The 19,409-nt window shown below is 42.1% G+C and overlaps 1 protein-coding gene across 4 annotated transcripts in view; it reads left to right on the forward strand.

Annotated features, from left to right (window-relative positions):
• LOC139576712 (protein phosphatase Slingshot homolog 1-like) overlaps window positions 1-19,409 on the forward strand; it is a 59,365-nt gene that overhangs the window by 24,570 nt on the left and 15,386 nt on the right. For 3 of the 4 annotated variants that reach the window (XM_071403071.1, XM_071403072.1, XM_071403074.1), the window contains exon 3: window positions 10,517-10,617. In XM_071403071.1, the coding sequence (XP_071259172.1) occupies window positions 10,517-10,617 (101 nt within the window). Of the gene's footprint in view, window positions 1-6,302; window positions 7,237-10,516; window positions 10,618-19,409 lie in introns of those variants that run through there. The other variant, XM_071403073.1, reaches the window with a different exon arrangement.

The following is a 19,409-nucleotide window of genomic DNA, read 5'->3' on the forward strand; positions in this document are numbered from 1 at the left end:
ATAAAAATATTAACTTTAATAACTTTACCTACATGTACATACTACCGCAACACCAGTGCCCCCGCACATTGACTCTGTACTGGTCAACACTGTATATAGCCGCGCTATAGTTATTTACTGCTGCTCTTTAATTATTTGTTATTCCCATCACTTTCTTTTTTAATGCATTTTCTTAGAACTGCATTGTTTGTTAAGGGCTTGTAAGTAAGCATTTCACTGTAAGGTCTACACCTGTTGTATTCAGCGCATGTGACAAATACAATTTGATTTGAGTTACAGTTTGACTTACATCTGCTTGAAAATCTATGGCAAGACTTGAAAATGGTTGTGTAGCAAAGATTGACAACTCAATGGACAGAGCTTGAAGAATTTTGAATAGAATAATGGGCAAATGTTGTACAATCCAGATGTGCAAAACTCTTAAACTTACCCAGAAAGACTCAAAACTGTAATCGCTGCCAAAGGTGATTCTTATGTAAATGTAATACCTATGTACATTTTATATATTTCTGTATTTCATTTTCAATAAATTATCACTTTGTCGTTATGGGGTATTGTGTGTAGATGGGTGAGAAAAAAACGATTTAATCTATTTCGAATTCAGACTGTAACGCATTTTTTTTTTTTTATAAGTCAAGGGGTATGTATCATTTCTGAAGGCATTGTACAAGATATTTGAAATGGGTTGGTCATAACAAAAAGTTTGGGAATCAAAACCGCTGATGTAGGGCACCACTACTGCAGTGTTGCAATGGAGTGGGAGTGTATTAGCACTCGCTGCTCCCACCCTGCTGGACTTGATAAGGATGACAAGACCAGGCCTTAGTGTAGCAGGCCAACATAAACACTGTAACATCCAGGTAGCAACGGCACTGTACCAACCAATGATTTCACCAAACATACCAACAGGGTAGCAGAATGAGGCAAGAGCAAGTGTTTGAGGTTGAGAGGTGAGGTCTTCACTGGGAGAACATTTACTGAAACGTTGCACAAACAGGAGAGAGACAGTTTTATCTCACATACAGGAGAACTCCCGTCTGGCAAGTGTTATTTCACTCAGGTCTTGACTTGATGCAACATGCTGTGTTTGCTTACTTAGAAAATACCCTTATCTAGAGTGGTTTATGCAATTCAAATAAGTCAGCAAGGCATTTAGTTTTAACTCTGGGATTGTGGGCTGGGGCCCTGTGGTTGTTGGACAGATATTTTGAATTTGAGGTGTTTTTGTGTGCGTGTGTGTGCTGCCTATTAATAGGGAGCAGACTAATGTCATTGTTTCCTTTCCTTACAATGCATCTCCTCCAACTGACACCTGACTAGTTGAGGTTGTCCCCCTCCATACATAAGATATTAATGTTCTAGACACGTTAAGTGAAAATGTTGCAAGAACATTCATGTGTCCAGTTTTATGTGGGTAAATAGAATATTCCATTAACTTCCAACCAAACATACACAGAATATGATAAAAGCAATTTCTTCAGCGTACTTTTAACAGAGCTGAGAATGACTTCAAAGTGCGTTCACCATATTGCTTACGCCTATCAAGTTGTTTCAGATCTACACAAGTATCTACAAAGGTTTGTGGTTTCTTCTGAACAGGACCTAACCATATGGCTCAAAAAGCACATGCTGTAAAGATACACCTTATTGGGACAGTGGTTAGGGCTTTCGTCATTGGTGCTGGTGGCCCGGGTTCGAGATCCGCTCGGGGAGTCACCCTACTCTCACTTTCTTAGCAATATACACTGAGTGTACACATCATTAGGAACACCTTCCTAATATTGAGTTGCACCACTTTTGCCCTCAGAACAACCTCAATTTGTCGGGGCATGGACTTGACAAGAGGCGATGCATTCCACAGCAGGAGTTCCTAATGTTTTGAACACTCAGTGAATGCTAATGTCAATATTGCCGTTTTGAATTGTATTTTTCAGACATTTTGTTTATATGGACATTTCACTTGGACATATTATTTATGCATCATAGTGTGTATACAGTCGTGGCCAAAAGTTTTGAGAATGACACAAATATTAATTTTCACAAAGTTTGCTGCTTCAGTGTCTTTAGATATTTTTGTCAGATGTTACTATGGAATACTGAAGTGTAATTACAAGCATTTCATACTTGTCAAAGGCTTTTATTGACAATTACATGAAGTTGATGCAAAGAGTCAATATTTGCAGTGTTGACCCTTCTTTTTCAAGACCTCTGCAATCCGCCCTGGCATGCTGTCAATTAACTTCTGGGCCACATCCTGACTGATGGCAGCCCATTCTTGCATAATCAATGCTCGGAGTTTGTCAGAATTTGTGGGTTTTTGTTTGTCCACCCGCCTCTTGACCACAAGTTCTCAATGGGATTAAGGTCTGGGGAGTTTCCTGGCCATGGACCCAAAATATCAATGTTTTGTTCCCCGAGCCACTTAGTTATCACTTTTGCCTTATGGCAAGGTGCTCCATCATGCTGGAAAAGGCATTGATCGTCACCAAACTGTTCCTGGATGGTTGGGCGAAGTTGCTCTCGGAGGATGTGTTGGTACCATTCTTTATTCATGGCTGTGTTCTTAGGCAAAATTGTGAGTGAGCCCACTCCCTTGGCTGAGAAACAACCCCACACATGAATGGTCTCAGGATGCTTTACAGTTGGCATGACACAGGACTGATGGTAGCGCTCACCTTGTCTTCTCCGGACAAGCTTTTTTCCGGATGCCCCAAACAATCGGAAAGGGGATTCATCAGAGAAAATGACTTTACCCCAGTCCTCAGCAGTCCAATCCCTGTACCTTTTGCAGAATATCAGTCTGTCCCTGATGTTTTTCCAGGAGAGAAGTGGCTTCTTTGCTGCCCTTCTTGACACCAGGCCATCCTCCAAAAGTCTTCGCCTCACTGTGCGTGCAGATGCACTTGCGCTTGCTGGACTTTCTTGGGCGCCCTGAAGCCTTCTTCACAACAATTGAACCGCTCTCCTTGAAGTTCTTGATGATCCGATAAATGGTTGATTTAGGTGCAATCTTACTGGCACCAATATCCTTGCCTGTGAAGCCCCTTTTGTGCAAAGCAATGATGACGGCATGTGTTTCCTTGCAGGTAACCATGTTTGACAGAGGAAGAACAATGATTCCAAGCCCCACCCTCCCTTTGAAGCTTCCAGTCTGTTATTCGAACTCAATCATCATGACAGAGTGATCTCCAGCCTTGTCCTCGTCAACACTCACACCTGTGTTAACGAGAGAATCACTGACATGATGTCAGCGGGTCCTTTTGTGGCAGGGCTGAAATTCAGTGGAAATGTTTTTTGGGGATTCAGTTCATTTGCATGGCAAAGAGGGACTTTGCATTTAATTGCAATTCATCTGATCACTCTTCATAATATTCTGGAGTATATGCAAATTTCCATCATACAAACTGAGGCAGCAGACTTTGTGAAAATTACTATTTGTGTCATTCTCAAAACCTTTGGCCACGACTGTAGATTTATCCTCCCTGAATTTCTGGAACTTTGACTACAAGCTTTGTTTCTTGTGCACAACCTCTAGATGCTTTTTCAGGTTTGTGTTTCTGGACAAAGAGATCAATGCAGCCTTTGCAGAGTTTGCATTTTACAAAAATGTTGTTCTCTTTCTCCTCGATTAACAAACAGTAATGGGAGCATCTCCACAAGGAAAAGGTAAAGCTGGGTAAAAACACTTTACGATAGCCTATTGGAAACGGGTTAGCCTACAGCATGAATTCCGTTAACATGAGACAAGGCTTTAAAAAAATATATAACACACTGGTAGAGAGATGCTTTTGAAGGTAATATACACATTGTCTAAACATCAGACCTTTACCATCGTTACTCTATAAATCGTCACTCTGACCGAAGTCGCCCTAAGAAAGATGCAGTAGTCTCTACAAGCCAGAATGTTGAATATAAAGTATTCAGACCCCTTGACTTTTTCCAAATTTTGTTACGTTACTGCCTTATTCTAACATTGATTAAATATTTTTCCCCCTCATCTATTTACACGCATTACCCCATAATGACAAAGCCAAAACAGGTTTTACAATTGTTTTTGCTAATGTATTAAAAATACAAAACTGAAATATTTCATAAGTATTCAGACCTTTTACTCAGTACTTTATTGAAGCACCTTTGGCAGCGATTACAGCCTTGAGTCTTCTTGGGTATGACGCTACAAGCTTGGCACACCTGTATTTGGGGAGTTTTTCTCCCATTCTTCTCTGTAGATCCTCTCAAGCTCTGTCAGGTTGGATGGGGAGCGTGCGTCGCTGCACAGCTATTTTCTAGCCTTTCCAGGCTGTCATGTGCCTTTTACTGAGGAGTGGCTTCGATCTTGCCACTCTACCATAATGGCCTTATTTGATGGAGTGCTGCAGAGATGATTGTACTTCTAGAAGGTTCTCCCATCTCCACAGAGGAGCTCTGTCAGTGACCTTATATATGTGGGATCCTATATAGACAGGTGTGTGCCTTTCCAAATCATGTCCTGTTCCATTGAATTTACCACAGGTGGACTCCAATCAAGTTGTAGAAACATCTCAAGGATGATCAATGGAAACAGGATGCACCTGAGATTAATTTCGAGTCTCATAGCAAAGGGTCTGAATACTTATGTAAATGTGATATTTCAGTTGTATTTTTTAGCATTTTTTTTAACCTGTTTTTGCTTAGTCATTATGGTGTATTGTGTGTAGATTAAGATACATTTTTTAAATCAATTTTAGAATAATGTGTAACACGTAACAAAGTGTGGGAAAAGTCAAGGGGTCTGAATACCTTCCCAATGCACGGTATACTAAAATCTTGGAAATCAATCAATCCGCCATCATTAACAAAATAGAAAAATCTAATTATTTATTATTGAAATAGAATGGGCGGCGAGAAAACAAATGATTACAATTTAAAGCCAAGTGGCCTTACAGTGGGTCTGTAAGTTGTTGTTCGTATGTATAAGTATGTATGTGGAGTAAAAAAAAAAAGCGGGGGGAAAAAATAAAAATGGAACATGGACACAGGAATGTTCTTGCAACGTTCTGATGAAACGTGTCTATAACGTCAATATGTTATATTCTGAGAACATTGCAACCGTGTTCTGTGTATGTTTGATGTGACGTTGATGGAATATTCTCCTAACTCTCAGAGAACTGGACACAATTAATGTTCTTTCAGCTTCCCATAAAATCCATCTACAACATTTATGTCGTATATTCTGAGAACATTGTAAGCACTTTCTGCTTGAAATTAAGGGTATGTTCTCCAAAGTAACACCAAAACATGCACAAAAAAAAGTTTTTTCCCCTTACTAATGAATAACTGGACACTCAAACATTAGGAGAACATTACGTGTAATGTTACAAATACGTTCTCTCTCCTTAGAATTGTTAGCTGGGTGCCCAGTCACATGGTTTAGGCCTGTGTTCTCCCTGTACTAAAGATGTCCTCACTGGGCTGGTGACAGCACCACCTTCGGCTAATCCTTTCACTATTCCTGACTATATCGATCACATGAGTTTTCCAGGAGTTTTGAAGGAGTTTTCCGGCTAGAGGCCAGTTAGCTAGTAGCCTGTTGGCTAGGTATTTAAATTTAACAAAACATTTTTTTAACCTTTATTTAACTAGGCAAGTCAGTTAAGAACAAATTATTGTTTACAATGACTGCCTACCCTGGCCAAACCCTAACCCGGTCAACGCTGGGCCAATTGTGCGCCACCCTATGGGACTCCCAATAACGGTCGGTTGTGATACAGCCTGGAATCGAACCAGGGTCTTTAGTGACACCTCTAGCACTGAGATGCAGTGTCTTAGACCGCTGCGCCACACAGCACAGCCCGCAGAGCTCTTCCTGTTGACGAGGAGATGGTGTTTTTTTTAAATCTGTGTACTAGAGCTCCTGCCTTTGTCGATGCCAGCAAATCCTCTCAGATGAGTTGAATTACGAGTGAGTGTGTGCGTATGTATGTGTGTTGGAGAAAAGAGGAGTCACACCATAACATAGAACTAATACATACTCAACTCTTTCTAAAGTTCTCCCTTCCTAACCCCCAGATCCACCCTGATCCATATATGACACAAGTGTGGAGTGACTAACAATAACACTGTTTGGGACAGATGGGAATGGGAGTGAGTGACAGGCGGCAGTGGCCAGTCTTAAATGAGGGAAATGGGTTGGTCCCTCCCCTGAGGTTAATGGGATTTGTGCAGAGCTGTGTGTGCCAGGCTCGCTGCCCTCCCCGTCCATGATTGGTCCACGTGAGGAGTTCCCTGGCAGCGCTGTCTTGGAGTCAGTTGAATTGTTGGGTGGCATGCAACCTGCTAGCTAAGGAGATCAAGACATATATATTTTATTTTTGCAATTGAATAAGTAGCTTTGCTGGTCCCAGAGAAGGGAAGAAAGAAAGCCATTCTCTGAGGTCTTGGAGAGCAGGTTTCTCTTGGACAGCGGTATAAGATCCTGGATGAGGACCTTCTTTTCCCCTGCTGAAGTGGAAACCTGTTGTTCTGCAGCTGAGAACTAGGACAGACACATTGTTTGGTGGTCTTCTTAGAATTGAATTGATTAAATAAGGATGGATTTCATGCCGGGGAAGAATTGATGCTGAGAAAAGAGGTAGTACAACATCTGAAATCCTCTTGAGTCGTAAACACTTCTGGCTATACAGTGTCCCGTTTATTTGTGCGTACGTTTGAGTCTGTGAGTTTGAATGTGTGTGAGAAATGAGGAGGTTTGATTGTGTGATAGTCTGAGTGTTTAAGAGAGTGCGTGAGAGAGGGAGAGAGAGAGCAAGAGGAATTAGATTTTGTTATCGTGTGAGAGCGAGTGAGGGAGGCAGAAGAACACAAGCCTCTGCCTGCGGGTGGAGACAGTGCGCAGCAGCAAGTCTTCTTAGGCAGGAGCACTCTGACTTGGCTTGTCTTCACTGCTTTACTCAGTGCTACTACAGAGCAGCAGGCAGCCGCCTACCTACATCTCACAGAAGAGACCGGACTAAGTAAGTCTGTCACCCAGGGTTTGGGTCAGGCCGTGACGCGATCTCTCTCTTTACATTACTTTACTCCAACTCTGTTTCTTGGATCTGAAGACAAGGGCTGCAGAGCAGACGGGAGAGGCTAGAGATCTCTCTGGCCGGTCAACAGAATGCATCTGGTGGTGGAGTCCCCTCAGGAGGCTGTGCTAAAGATGCTGCCCTATTTTGTTGAGAACGCCGTGCTGACCCAGAGCGAGAGATGCTGCATGTGAGTTTAGCAGAGTGCTTCTGTGTGGAGTGGGTGGGGACTTCTGAACCGTTCCCTCATAGATGTAGTGTGTGATCTACAAGAATAGAAATGCTATAAGATGAACTGTGTGCCTGTGTGGTTCTAAGACAGGAGTGCATCCAGTGCTTCTTAGTTGTGTAGAATGTATTGATGTGTACGACTGGTAACTCAGTGGTGTACAAATGCATTAGGAAGGCTACTGGGATGTTATTGTGTACTTACACAATCTGTCCTAAATAATCTGAACAATACCTGCTAATTTGCCCGTCCATCTTAAATGTTACACTCCCCTCTGTATGTATTTGGACACAATGACCACTACATCAAGCTTGTGACTCTACAAATGTGGATATTTTTACAGCTTGTTTTGGTTGTTTCGGATGATGTTTTTCCCAATAGGAAGTGAATGGTGAATAATGGGTTGTGTAAGTTCAGTCATGTTTATTCTAAGTAAGAATAGAATATCTTTCTGAACACTTCTACAGTAATGTGGATGCTACCATGATTGTGAATAACCGTGAATGAATTGTGAATGATGATGAGTGTGAAGGTTAAAAAGGGAGAAAGATCATAACCCCCCTTGGTAATGGTGAGAGGTTAGCATGTTTTGTTGTAGCCTCTAACTTTCTCAATCATCATTATTCAAGATGTTTTTCTTTAATAGTGCCATTACATTATCAGGATTTTATTTTAGAAGTGTTCAGAAACATCTTATCTACTCACTTAGAAAGTGATTATTCAGTCATTATTTACCATTCAGTTCTTATTGGGCAAAACATAACCCAAAACAAACTGCAAATGGATCCAATGAGTTTGTAGAGTCACAAACTTGATGTAGTCATTGCGTGCAAGGAATATGGGACCAAATACTAAACTTTTGACTACTTTAATACTCTAAAAATGAATACATTTGTCCAAACACTTATGACTTCAAGTGGGGGGACTAGATATATAAAGTGTTTTAATTTCTAAACGGTAAAACATATGTTTGAAAATACCATCAAATAATAGGTGACATTCTGTACTGTCGCCTCATATGAAACATTTAATCTCAATTCCAAAATGCTGGAGTATAGAGACAAATGTAATTTTTTTGCTTCACTGTCCAAATACACACAGTGGGGAATGTATATAGCCTAGCTACTGGCTTGAAACTTCCCTAGATCAACTGAAGAGCAATCATGGGATCAAGTTAATGCGCATAACAAGCCTGATACTAAAATTAGTCATACACTTGTGATTGTATGAATTCTGCTCATTCAGAGTGAAGAGCCTGTCTTCTTTTCTCTCCCAGAAGAATAGGTAGGCCTACTCTATAATCATAAGGGATCATTGAGGCTATTTGGCAAGCCTCTCTATCGTTGTCTTTGTGTGCCGTGGTAGCAGATATATTTTTAGTCCTGGTGTTAGTGGAGAGGCTGATAGCAGGGTGGGTGCCGGAGGACTTGAGACACCAGAGTAGAGCAGAACAGAAGCTAGTTAATTTGACTGTCTGAGTATGGATGCTGGTGATTTACATGGCAGGAAAGGAGAGGACGGTTCACATTCAACACATCCTCCGATTGGTTTCTCACTGTGGTTTACGCATGCAGCATATTTCAATGGATCATACAGCATTGTATGTACTATGTGTAGATGCCAACAAAATAGAATGAAACTTTTATTTTGTTTTCTAGTAGGAGAGAAATACCGTATGTTTTCAATTCTATAATAGATTGATATCCTGCCGAGATATTACAGGTAATGCTGAAGGCAGCTCAAAGTGGTAAACTAGATGGAGGTAGAATTCATGGTTATTTGATGGGGATTATCTCTAGTGGCCTTCCCACAAAGTAACTGCACATACAGAATGACATGATGTTATGATGTTTGAAGAAAGTTCTCCATTTCCTCCTATAGACTTAGCTAGCTGCAGTTCTACCTCATATTCATCATTCCCTGACCGGAGTCTCCACACAGCCCCATACATTTTAACAACAGGGGAAAAAGAGGAGAGAAACAAAAGGCCAAAGTGAAACAAAGGATCTTGTGATTAGTGGCCGGCCATCCCCATGGGCCTGTCACTGTGGAACTCTGTCTCTGTGGTCGGAGGGGGGGGGTAATTTTAGTGTGACGGCGGCACAAAGCAGAGCCTGTTGTTTCGGCGTTATTGTATGCTTGTGCCAGGCCTCTTCCTCCTCTGGCCTGGACACAGGAAGTCCAGTCAGGGACAGACAATGAAGGAGGGGGGTGGTGGGCTGACTCAGGGATGGTTCTTGACCCTCACAGGGCTTAAATATATGACCCCTGAATGTTTAGGCTAACCCCCTTTTCAACCAGACTTTTGTCATCAGCACAACCTATGGCATTTAGTGTCTCACCTGAAATACTGGTTTAGACATTTAACAGTACTTAGGCTTTGGTGTTGTCTAGTTTTCCTGTTAGGTGTTTGTTTTGTTCCTGTCTCTCATCACACCGGTACTTTCCAATGACATGCTGGTTTGCTAGACTGCACAAACAGGGTACATTGGGTATGTGTTCCGCCCTTCTGTCAGGTGGATTTATGAGCCTGGAGAGAGACTCATTCTGAAAGCACAGTGAAAAGGATTAATTGGAGCTAGCATGGAGAACAGCTTCAGCCCCACTTTGTCTTTCACCATCACCATTCTATATTAATTGTCACCTGCAGATTTCTCAGGAAGTCAACGAGAAGTTTGACATATAGCCGAGACAGGTGAGACATATATAAATGCTGTGTGTAGCTCCGAGGAATGCATTACAAAATACTGCAGCTAATTATTCAAGCTGTTTTGCATTTGTCTGGGCCAGCAGAGACCTGCCAGATCCCATCAGGATGCAGCAGCTCATGCAGGGGAAAAAGGCCAGATAAGCATTCAGGATCAAAGCTTGATTCATAGCTGCTGTAGGTTGAGGCTCCGGCTCCCTCTCAAACCTGTCTTACAGCTGGACTTTTCCTATTTGGTTTAGCGGCAGAAATAGTGGCAGCCAACACCCAAGATTTATCCTCATCTCAGTGCCTGTCTGGGCCTCCTGACCTGAAGCCATATATTAAACACTGTCTGGTCCCAAATATGACTTACCTACTCTCTTTATCTTCATTCCCTCTAACATAGGGCTGTAAAAGGTGTAAGGGTTCTGTTACAGAACTGGAACAGTTTGCACGGTGCTGAACTGTGAGTGACCATGTGGCTCAGTCTGCCCAGATTGTTGCTTGATCCAGAGATCCTAACTGCTCTCTTCATCTGTTGTGCTTTTGCAGCCTGAGCGAGAGCTTCTTCATGGTGAAGGGTGCCGCCCTCTTCCTGCAGCAGGGCAGCAGTCCTCAAGACCAGAAAGCACATCCCCACCACAAACATGCAGGTGAGTACCTACCACACAACCAAAGGACAGGACCCAATGGAAGTTTGGGTTGCCAGGCGAAGTGGGTAAATGGTCCCAAAACTCAGACTAATTAACTTCATTACCCTGTCCATCTTAGATAGTGTTGTTATTGTTTTGTCTGGTTAGCCTATTTGCTGCTTTGTCTGATGAGTGTCTCTACCTGCTGTCCTGGAAAGCACACTAGATGAGTGAGTGCACCCAGGGTTGAGGTGGAGGGACAGTGTCTGGCTGATTATTAGCATGTTCCAGACGTGTCGTGTGTAGCTTAGGCAGATTAGTGGTTAAGTTGTGCTCATTAGTAGGCCTACCTTTGTTCCATATCAATCAAAACAGGACACTGAGGATTTGGCAGTAGTGCTGTCCCAGACCAAAAAAAATCTTGGTCGACCGAAAGTCATCTGTTCTTTCGACCAATCAATTTTTAAACATGTCGTTTTCCATATATAGACGCACCCTATGTTTTGTAAAAAATCAGCTATATACAGTGTCAGTCAAAAGTTTGGACACTTTCTCTTTCAAGGGTTTTTATTTTATTTATTTATACTATTTTCTACATTGTAGAATAATAGTGAAGACATCAATACTATGAAATACACAAGGGAGGTAGTCCGACAGTCCAGGTCACAACGGGTAATCATACAGATATTGCTCTCGCTTCTCTCACTCTTCATACCTCTCTTGGTTCGCTCCTCCTCTACCCCTTTGGACAGGCTGCTTCCTCTTTTATCCCCAAGCACTCCCTGGCTTAACGACCTACAGCCTCTCCTCGTTGGGGCAGGAAGTCCATCTAAGGCTCGGGGGTGGAGTCAGCAACCTGCAAGATATCTCCCCTCAATTACCACTCCCCTCACCTCTCCCTGCTGTCTGCCACAATATTATTAATATTAGCTTTCTGTGTACATCCAAGGGCAAGCCGTGCTGAGCCAATTGCAATTTTCCTAAGTCCTTTTTTGTGGCACCTCATCACACGACTGAACAATAGTCACGGTGCAACAAAACTAGGGCCTGTAGGACCTGCCTTGTTGATAGTGTTGATAAGAAGGCAGAGCATTGCTTAATTATAGACAGACTTCTCCCCATCTTAGCTACTACTGCATCAATATGTTTTGACCATGACAGTTTACAATCTTAGGGTTACTCCAAGCAGTTTAGTCATCTCAACTTGCTCAATTTCCACCTGATTTAGTTGATGTTTAGGGTTTACTGAGGGTTTTGTTCCAAATACAATGCTTTTAGTTGTACAAATATTTAGGGCGAACTTATTCCTTGCCACCCACTCTGAAACTAACTGCAGCTCTTTGTTGAGTGTTGCAGTCATTTCAGTCGCTGTAGTAGTTGACGTGTATAGTGTTGAGTCATCCGGATACATAGACACTCTGGCTTTTACTCAGTCAGTGGCATGTCGTTAACATTGAGCTCGTCTGATGCTTTAAGCTTACGGTTTGATATGTTAAGACAAATGTCTCAAGAGGGCGTCAGAGATCTTAACCTGACCCATCTATCCTCTTCCCGCTCCTGCTGGCTTTAGCAGATTTTGCCATTACTCTCCTGAAGTTGCCGGTAATAGGAACAAGGAATCTGCAACCTTTCTCATGTTGTATGCCAATTTATCTTACCATTTCTACCGATCTGCGTGCCAGTTAAGGTTTTCATATGCATATTTTCATGAAACAGTTTAATTAAATTTATATGTGGTTAATCAAAATTCTATTTTAAGGAAAATTATACAAACCTAAAAAAGTAACTTCCTTTCAAGTGGTTATCAAAAGGGTGAGAGCTGGAAAGATTTTTCAAATACATTGAGGAACTATTGTCATTCTGAATTGATGTCAAAACAGGCTTTGTTTGCTTTCTGTTTGAGGTGAAGAAAACGTTACTTTGAAAATCTCCACAGGTCATTAGTGGTGGTGCGCGTTAAGTCAATCAGAAATAATATCAGACCCCCAAATGGGCACATTTATATGCCTACATTTGCTCGCAGGCCAGGTAGCCTATAGGCCTACGCGCGTGCGTGTCCTTACTCAACATTGACAGGAGCGCTTCAAACAAAAGACAATGGACTAAATTGACAGAACTCGTAAATGGAATGAACCAAAACTTGTTTCTCATAAGTGTAGCATAGGTTGTGCACTCTGCAAACAACGTGTCCAGTCAGACAATGAGAACGGGAAGAATGGAATAATAGTATTGAATGCGTTAAAAGACATTACCGTAAACAAAATCACAAACATTGTAGATTAGAAATTATAGGAATTAACGGTAAATGTACTACTGGTGATATATGTAATGGTGAATTGATAGACACTAACAATCAAACGCAAACAATTCACTCAATGAAGTTATGAAACAATGAATGTGCACAAATTCATAAGATAGAGCCCATTCTGGAGAGAGACGTGCATTGTGCATCTGGGTGCATGGTCAATCCGACGTTTGCATTGTCCATGCAGCATTTACGGTGAAATGCCCTCAGCAGAGGTCAGGGCATTTATACTTTTTGCACTTTGCGGAGCAGTGCAGAGCTGTTGTCAAGGAAGTGAGTTTGTGTTTATACAGGACGTACCGCCCCCACCTACCATCAACCAATCATGTCAATGCGGAGCTATACATAGCCCTCCGCGTTGTTACAACACTTGGGAGGCACATAGCAATGCGGTACAGAGCTCCATTTGCCCTCTGCATGCCTCTGGAGGCTCCACAATTGCATCACACTTTCCATATGGAGCCTCCGACCACATTTTCGGATCAGGTATAAATTGGCTTTTAGTCTAGGCCTCAGCAATGGATTAGTTCACTGAGATGGGCGCAAATATATATACAGTGCCTTCGGAAAGTATTCAGACCCCTTGACTTTTTCCACATTTTGTTACATTACAGCCTTATTCTAAAATGGATGAAATAAATACAAATCCTCAGCAATGTACCCCATAATGACAGTGAAAACAGGTTTTTAGAAGAAAAAAACCCACTTACCTTATTTACATACTGTAAGTATTCAGACCCTTTGCTATGAGACTCGAAATTGAGTTCAGGTGCATCCTGTTTCCATTGATCATCTTTGATGTTTCTGCAACTTGATTGGAGTCCACCTGTGGTAAATTCAATTGATTTGGACATGATTTGGAAAGGCACACACCTGTCGATGTAAGGTCCTACAGTTGACAGTGCATGTCAGAGCAAAAACCAAGCCAGTATTGTGTCGAGGCACAGATCTGGGGAAGGGTACCAAAAAATGTCTGCAGCATTGAAGGTCCCCAAGAACACAGTGTCCTCCATCATTCTTAAATGGAAGAAGTTTAGAACCACCGAGACTCTTCTTAGTGCTGGCTGCCCGGCCAAACTGAGCAATCAGGGGAGAAGAGTCTTGGTCAGGGAGGTGACCAAGAACCCAATGGTCACTCTGACAGAGCTCCAGAGTTTCTCTGTGTTGCAGAAGGACAACCATCTCTGCAGCACTCCACCAATCAGGCCTTTATGGTAGGGTGACCAGACGGAAGCCACTCCTCACTAAAAGGCACATGACAGCCCGCTTGGAGTTTGCCAAAAGGCACCTAAAGACTCTGACCATAAGAAACAAGATTCTCTGGTCTGATGAAACCAAGATTAAACTCTTTGGCCTGAATGTCAAGCGTCACGTCTGGAGGAAACCTGGCACCATCCCTGTGGTGAAGCATGGTGGTGGAAGCATCATGCTGTGGGGATGTTTTTCAGCGGCAGGGACTGGGAGACTAGTCAGGATCGAGGCAAAGATGAACGGAGCAAAGTACAGAGAGATCCTTGATGAAACCTGCTCCAGAGCACTCAGGACCTCAGACTGGGGCGAAGGTTCACCTTCCAACAGGATCACGACCCTAAGCACACAGCCAAGACAACACAGGAGTGGCTTCGGGACAGGTCTCTGAATGTCCTTGAGTGGCCCAGCCAGAACCCGGACTTGAACCTGATCGAACATCTCTGGAGAGACCGGAAAATAGATGTGCAGCGACGCTCCCCATCCAACCTGACAGAGCTTGAGAGGATATGCAGAGAAGAATGGGAGAAACTCTCCAAATACAGGTGTGCCAAGCTTGTAGTGTCATACCCAAGAAGACTCGAGCCTGTAAGCAGTGTCAAAGGTGCTTCAACAAAGTACTAAGTAAAGGGTCTGAATACTTATGTAAATGTGATTTCAGTTTTTTTTATTTCTAAAAACATGTTTTTACTTTGTTATTGTGGGTTATTGTGTGTAGATTGATGAGTAAAATAATATATTTAATACATTTTAGAATAAGGCTGTAACCTAACAATTTTGAAAAAGTTAAGGGGTCAGAATACTTTTTGAAGGCACTGTATATTTGTTACTGCTCGATTTAAAAACAATCTCGGTCAACCAACAGCCTAATGACCAAACAGTCAACCAGTTGACTAATTGGGGTCAGCCCTATTTGGCTGTCATCTATTTTGTAACCTAGTCATTTATCTGCGAGTCTATTCAAAGCTTCAATGTCTTGCAAAGCCATATGGTATACCATAGGACCTAGTATAAAAGGATATAAGAGGTTCCAGTGTTTAGTCACCAGTATAATGTAAAGCATGATATTTCAAGTATGATTCTGAGGCAAAGGTTTTAATTAGTTAAAAACAAGATCCTGCCGTTGCTTGGGAGAGCTTAACATGCACTCTCAATATCAGAGAACCAAGGATAGTTTTTTTTTCTCCCAATGCTGTTCTAGTTTTACTCTGTGAGCTATTATTTTGTTCATTTCATTCCAATTGGTTTCTCATTTTTGGTTTCCTTGTTGAAGTGAATTCAAATGGAATTTGGAATGGTTTGCGTCACCAAGTGAATTGACTGATCTTGAGCACAATCAGGATTGGCTGCTAGCCCACATTGAGTGATTAAGTTGGTCGGGAGTTACTGGAGGATGCAGTCATGTGTTTTTTGTAGAGAAAGTGCTGCCTGTGGAAAGTGAACAGGCCATTTTCTTTAAGGTTGTTTGCTGTAGGACAGAATGTTTTCAAACAGGAATGGATAATCTCCTTAGCCTGGCCTTTGGGTAATGTTTATCCTGTAGCCCACTGCCAGTGAACATTGCGCCTTGTAGTTAGAATACTTAGCGGTGCCCTCAGGTTGTGAGGTGACTGATTTCCGATCCATGAGCTGAGGCCACACTGTGCGGTCCCTTCTGTCTGAGTAACCAACCATTGCTGGCCCAAATCTTGGCTGGCCACTATCTTTTGTCAAAGCTGTAACAGTGGCAGGAGATGTCATGAAAACACCACCCAGTGAAGAACTTGCAGAACTTCCAAAACAAAAAGAAAGATACCTGCGTGTCAACTGATGTGGGCCTCAACCAAACCAAATGCAGAGATTAGCATTTGTCTCGGTTGTGAGTCTGAGCTGAGAACTCCTGTAGCCCCTGGCTGTTAAGGCCCAGAATAGTTGCAGAGTAAAGTACTAACTTACTAATACATGTAAATGAATATATGTCTGAACGTGTCTTTATGAGGCGTCTACCTATGGATGCGCCATGAAGCAGGGGAACATGCCCAGAGCCAGCGTGGCGCCGACAGCTGTAATTAAAGCCGCCCAGGAGGAGAGGACATAGTTTGTTTGCCAGTCATCAGAATACCTTGACTGACACATGTTTGGCTGCCACTCTTTACTGATCATTGTAGTGGTTAGGGTTGTCATTTAACGCCGCCATATCGAGTAGCCCTCCCTTTTTTGCTGTCTCTCTTAATGTCTCTCTCTACATAACTTAAAAGCATGTCTAATATGTATTGGGGTGCACAATCGTGGATTGATTTGAAAACCAATAGAAGAGTCTTAAAATGTATTCTATAACTCACAGGCAGCCAGTGCAGAGACTTTAAAACCGGTGTAATGTGTGCTCTCCATCTGGTCTTGGTCTGTACACTTGCTGCAGCATTCTGTATGTTTTGCAGTTGACCAATGACTTTCTTGGGTACACCAGACAGAAGAGCATTGCAGTATTACGCCGCTGTCCGTTCTGAAGCTGCAACGTAATTTTGGCCATTTTAGTTTCTGAGTGAAAAGTTCTGTTACCGAAATCCCTCATTTGTTTTATGAAAAACATTCCCTATTCCCTCAACCCTGTAAGCATCGTATGCATGTGACCAATCGTGCCTGACCTATAGTCTATCATAATCACATCAGTAAATTGGTTATAACAAAATCGGAACACAGTAATGGCGACAGAAAAATGGATCCCGAGGATGTGAAAAAGAAAAACGGGAAAATGTTTGTTGGTTTCTCAGGAGGGAAAGTGGAAGTCAGATCTGTGGAAGACATTTGACTTAGTTGTGGAAACGACTGAAGATTAATTAAAAGGAGGGTATATGAGCAAGTGTTGTGTGTATTATGTGCCAAACAATTGCTGTTAGATTACAATATATATATTTTTTAAATGACCATTTAGAACAGTGTAAACAACACTAAATAAGTGTACCAGAGAGAATGTCTAACGGGGGAAAAAAATATATAAAGCCTTTATTACAGCAGACTAAAAACAGTTGCATGCATTTGTGAATTGTGGTTTATTTATTGTTTAGGCTAATTATTCAAAGCTCCCTTCATTTAATTTTAAAACTAAAATGCTTGACTGCATTTCACAGCATGAATGTCTCGTGTGCCGTGTGATGGCATGAATGAATGAATGATTGATAAGGTAGAATTTATATTGAATTATAGGCCTAATGATAACTACATTACTTATTATTATAACGATGATCATAATAATAATTGTAATTATAACAAGAAGGAGATCAAGAAAAAGGAGGCTATAGGAGTGAAAGCTACGTGCATATTATGTGTGACAAACAGGTGCTGTTAGATTACAATATTATTTTTCTACCTGTTTGGAACAGTGTAAACAACACCAAATAAATTATAAGTAATACCAATCTGTTCTAACATTATTTTAAAAGCCTTTATTACAGCATAGCAAAGATTAAAAACAGCCGAATCTGTGAAATTGCTTTTTGCAACATTTTGCTGTTGCATGAGGCTTGGTGCTCACGGAAACAGTAGGCTATTAAACAAACAGGCAACAGAAGCAAGATCTGTCTTATTTATGTAGATATATATGGGTGATTTCTAAAGCCAGGCACATTTAACAGTTAGGCTATTGATTATAGACCTAATTAAATCTCCTCAATTTTCTTAGACAATTAGGCTAAGGCAAGCGCTGTTTCCTCGTCTCTGCTGCCTCCGCCGCTTTGTTCTCAATCCCAATTTGCTGGTTAACTTTGCTATTATGCACATAACAACATAGGGAAAGGCACCAATTCAAGGAAGATTATGGTTCAGAACCGCGGACAGCGACCGTATCCAATGCGGGAGAAAGCGCATTTGTTATAAAATAATATTTGATTGATTAGTGTTGCATCATTATTTTTTACATAATATAACCTTATACAATTTCAGTATCACATGTCTTAGAGTGATGGACTGTGCCATCCCTGTGGTCTCCGCAATGGATTAGTCCACTGAGATAGGCGCGAATCAGACAGGTGTCTTGTGCACCTTGACAAAAATAAAATATTTGCGACTGCTCGACCAAAAACATCTTGCTCGACCAACAGCCTATCGACCAAACAATCGACCTGTCGACTAAATGGGTTCAGCCATAGTTGGCTCTAAGATCATTTAAAACTTTAACTAAGGCTGTCTCTGTGCTGTGGTGGGCACGGAAACCAGATTGGATTTTTAAAATAATTAATTTAGCTGTTTCAAAACCAATTTCTCCAGAATTTTGCTTAAGAATGGAAGGTTGGAGATGAAAGAGCGGAAAATTGCTAAGAGCTGAAGAATCTAGATGACTTTTCTTCAGAAGGGGTTTCACCATAGCAGTTTTTAATGCATTGGGGAAAGTGCATGAACAGGGAGTGATTTAACAATAGCTTGCACTTATTCAGATATGCAATTAAAAACTGTTTCAAAGACGTGGTGGGGATTCATTTTCCCTACATTTCTTAGGCACTGAGCAAATTTCAGGTCTGCTGAACACAAACTTGAGATTTGTGAAAAGTCTGTGAACACTGAGGCTGTACTCGCTTTAAGTTACAGTTTTAAGTGGCCATGTAGGCTACTGTGGCTATTTGATCATAATGTAGGCCTACCAGGGTGTCTTACAATAAAAAACAATGGAGTAAATGCATCCCATAACATTTTAACATGGAAATAGCTGTTCTAGCCTCCCGGGTGGCGCAGTGGTCTAGGGCACTGCATCGCAGTGCCCTAGAGATAGCGCCACCAGAGTCTCTGGGTTCGCGCCCAGGCTCTGTCGCAGCCGGCCGCGACCGGGAGGTCCGTGGGGCGACGCACAATTGGGCTAGCGTCGTCCGGGTTAGGGAGGGTTTGGCCGGTAGGGATATCCTTGTCTCATCGCGCTCCAGCGACTCCTGTGGCGGGCCGGGCGCAGTGCGCGCTAACCAAGGGGGCCAGGTGCACGGTGTTTCCTCCGACACATTGGTGCGGCTGGCTTCCGGGTTGGAGGTGCGCTGTGTTAAGAAGCAGTGCGGCTTGGTTGGGTTGTGCTTCGGAGGACGCGTGGCTTTCGACCTTCGTCTCTCCCGAGCCCGTACGGGAGTTGTAGCGATGAGACAAGATAGTAATTACTAGCGATTGGATACCACGAAAATTGGGGAGAAAAGGGGATAAAAGAAAAAAGAAAAAAAAGAAATAGCTGTTCTATCGTTCAGTCTACAGTAGCAGCCAATGTTTGGTGTTCAATGTAGGACTACATTCCATGAGACTTTTGGAAGAA

The sequence above is a fragment of the Salvelinus alpinus genome, chromosome 5, assembly GCF_045679555.1.
Source record: "Salvelinus alpinus chromosome 5, SLU_Salpinus.1, whole genome shotgun sequence".
In the NCBI taxonomy this organism is placed as follows: Eukaryota; Metazoa; Chordata; class Actinopteri; order Salmoniformes; family Salmonidae; genus Salvelinus; species Salvelinus alpinus.